General features: G+C 44.9%; 1 protein-coding gene across 1 annotated transcript; it reads right to left on the bottom strand.

Annotated features, from left to right (window-relative positions):
* Positions 1-461: 461 nt before the first annotated feature.
* On the bottom strand, positions 462-1,747 carry LOC125026276 (craniofacial development protein 2-like). Its single transcript, XM_047614582.1, has 3 exons — positions 1,652-1,747; positions 1,169-1,525; positions 462-1,127 (listed from the first exon to the last, which is right to left on the bottom strand). The coding sequence occupies exons 1-3, from the start codon at positions 1,745-1,747 to the stop codon at positions 462-464; spliced, it is 1,119 nt and encodes a 372-aa protein (XP_047470538.1).

Raw genomic sequence — 1,747 nt, 5'->3', positions numbered from 1 at the left:
ATCTAGTTCTGTCATTTCTGTGAGTTCTGGAATCATATCATTCAGGCTGGCATCTACTGTTCTATCTTCAGAGTATAATCCGGCATAGTGCTCTATCCATCTGTCCATCTGTTGAGACTTATCTGTTATTTCTTCCCCTGTGGTTGTTTTTAGAGGTGCAATTTTAGTACATTGAGGTCCTAGAGCAACTCTGATCTTATCATACAGCGGATGTCGCCTGTGTCTGATGCCTGTTGGATTTCATTGCATAGTTTCTCCCAGTATTCATTAGCACATTGTCTTGATATTCACTGCAAATTTGCCTTTGCAGACTTCAGCTTGTTCTTTGAGCTGTCTGATGGGTTCATTCCATGTTCAATCCTGGCTTTGCGTTTTTCTTCTATCAAGGGAGCAAGTAAAGCAGCATTTTCTTCCAGTCCTGGTTTGATGTCTTCTTTAGTCCAAAAGTCTGAGAAGCAGCATCATAGATGGATGTCTTTAAGCTTATCCACATCTTCCTCATCTAGATTAGGAGACTGTTCCTCAAACTTTGACTGGAATACTTGCTTCATCTCTGGATTCCTTGTGTTTCTTGCATTTATTTTGGATAGCTTTGGTGGCTTTGCTCTGTGCATTCTCTTGGTGGTGATCTTTGCTTTTGCCATAACTAGCAGGTGGTCGGTATTGCAGTCTGCACTATGGTGGGATCTTGTTGATGTGACTGTATTGATGTGCTTTCTTCTCACAATTGCAAAATCTCTTTGGTGCCAGTGGCCAGATGCAGGGTGACGCCAGGACACCTTGTGGCGGTCTTTTCCGTTGTAGGTGTTGGTGATGCACAGGTTGTTGTAGGTGCAGAATTCTAACAATCTCTGACCGTTTTCATTTACTTTACCATATCCAAACTGTCCCAAACATAATGGCCAGGCTTGGTTATCAGGTCCTACTCTTGCATTGAAGTCCCCAAGTAGGTAAATCTGATCTTTTTTAGGAATACTTTCAATTAATTTTTGTAGGTCTTCATAAAAAGCATCTTTCCTATCGTCAGCCGCATCCAGGGTGGGAGCATAGGCACTGATGATGTGAGCTGTCCCGCTTTTAGTTGTCAATTTCAGGAGATGAGACGCTCTGATGTTCCCTGAGGTGTGCTGATCTTGTTTAGCAAGCTTTTCTTAACAGCAAAGCCTACTCCATGTAGTCGCCGCTCTTCTGCGCTCAAGCCCTGCCAATAAAAGGTATAATCTCGTTCCGTCACAGATCCTGAGTCTGCTAGTCTAGTTTCCTGCAGTGCTGCTATGTCCACATTTAGTCTTGCTAGTTCTCTATCGATAACTGCTGTCTTCCTGAGGTCTTCTATTTTGTCAAGATCGGTGTTGAGCCCAGTGCACATGGTTCTCACGTTCCATGTAGCAAGTTTCATGTTGGTTGATTTGTTTGGTTTAATGCCTGGTGCAAGGTTTAACGTCCACTCTTCGGTTTTTGTCCTATCCCCACACACCCATAGGGGCAGGTAGACGTGGCGGATCATCACTTTACTGGCTGGGGGCTGCCCAGCTTGAGGCGGGCAGTAGATGATCAATGTAGCTGAATAGCCACTCCCACCGTCGAAGTTGACCCGTGGCGCTCCCTCAGTTCGCCAAATAGAGGGAACTTAGAACCCGTAACTGCCAACTTCCGTGTTGTTTCCCCGTTTTTCAACTGGCTGAAGTGTCCTCTCCATTGTCGAAATGCTGCTATAGCTGTGGGTGAGTACACTGTGCTTGCTCAT

The sequence above is a fragment of the Penaeus chinensis genome, chromosome 6, assembly GCF_019202785.1.
Source record: "Penaeus chinensis breed Huanghai No. 1 chromosome 6, ASM1920278v2, whole genome shotgun sequence".
Lineage (NCBI taxonomy): Eukaryota > Metazoa > Arthropoda > Malacostraca > Decapoda > Penaeidae > Penaeus > Penaeus chinensis.
The sequence above is the reverse complement of the archived record's forward strand: the minus strand, read 5'-3'. Positions and strand labels throughout refer to the sequence as shown.

What these genes read in the sequence shown, in the direction of transcription:
- LOC125026276 (XM_047614582.1), bottom strand. Translation starts at nt 1,747, where the DNA reads ATGAGCAAGCACAGTGTACTCACCCACAGCTATAGCAGCATTTCGACA. An exon ending in AACGGGGAAACAACACGGAA is followed by an intron (nt 1,526 to 1,651) that starts GTTGGCAGTTAC and finishes CAAGCTGGGCAG; the next exon opens with CCCCCAGCCAGTAAAGTGAT. An exon ending in AAGAGCGGCGACTACATGGA is followed by an intron (nt 1,128 to 1,168) that starts GTAGGCTTTGCT and finishes AAACAAGATCAG; the next exon opens with CACACCTCAGGGAACATCAG.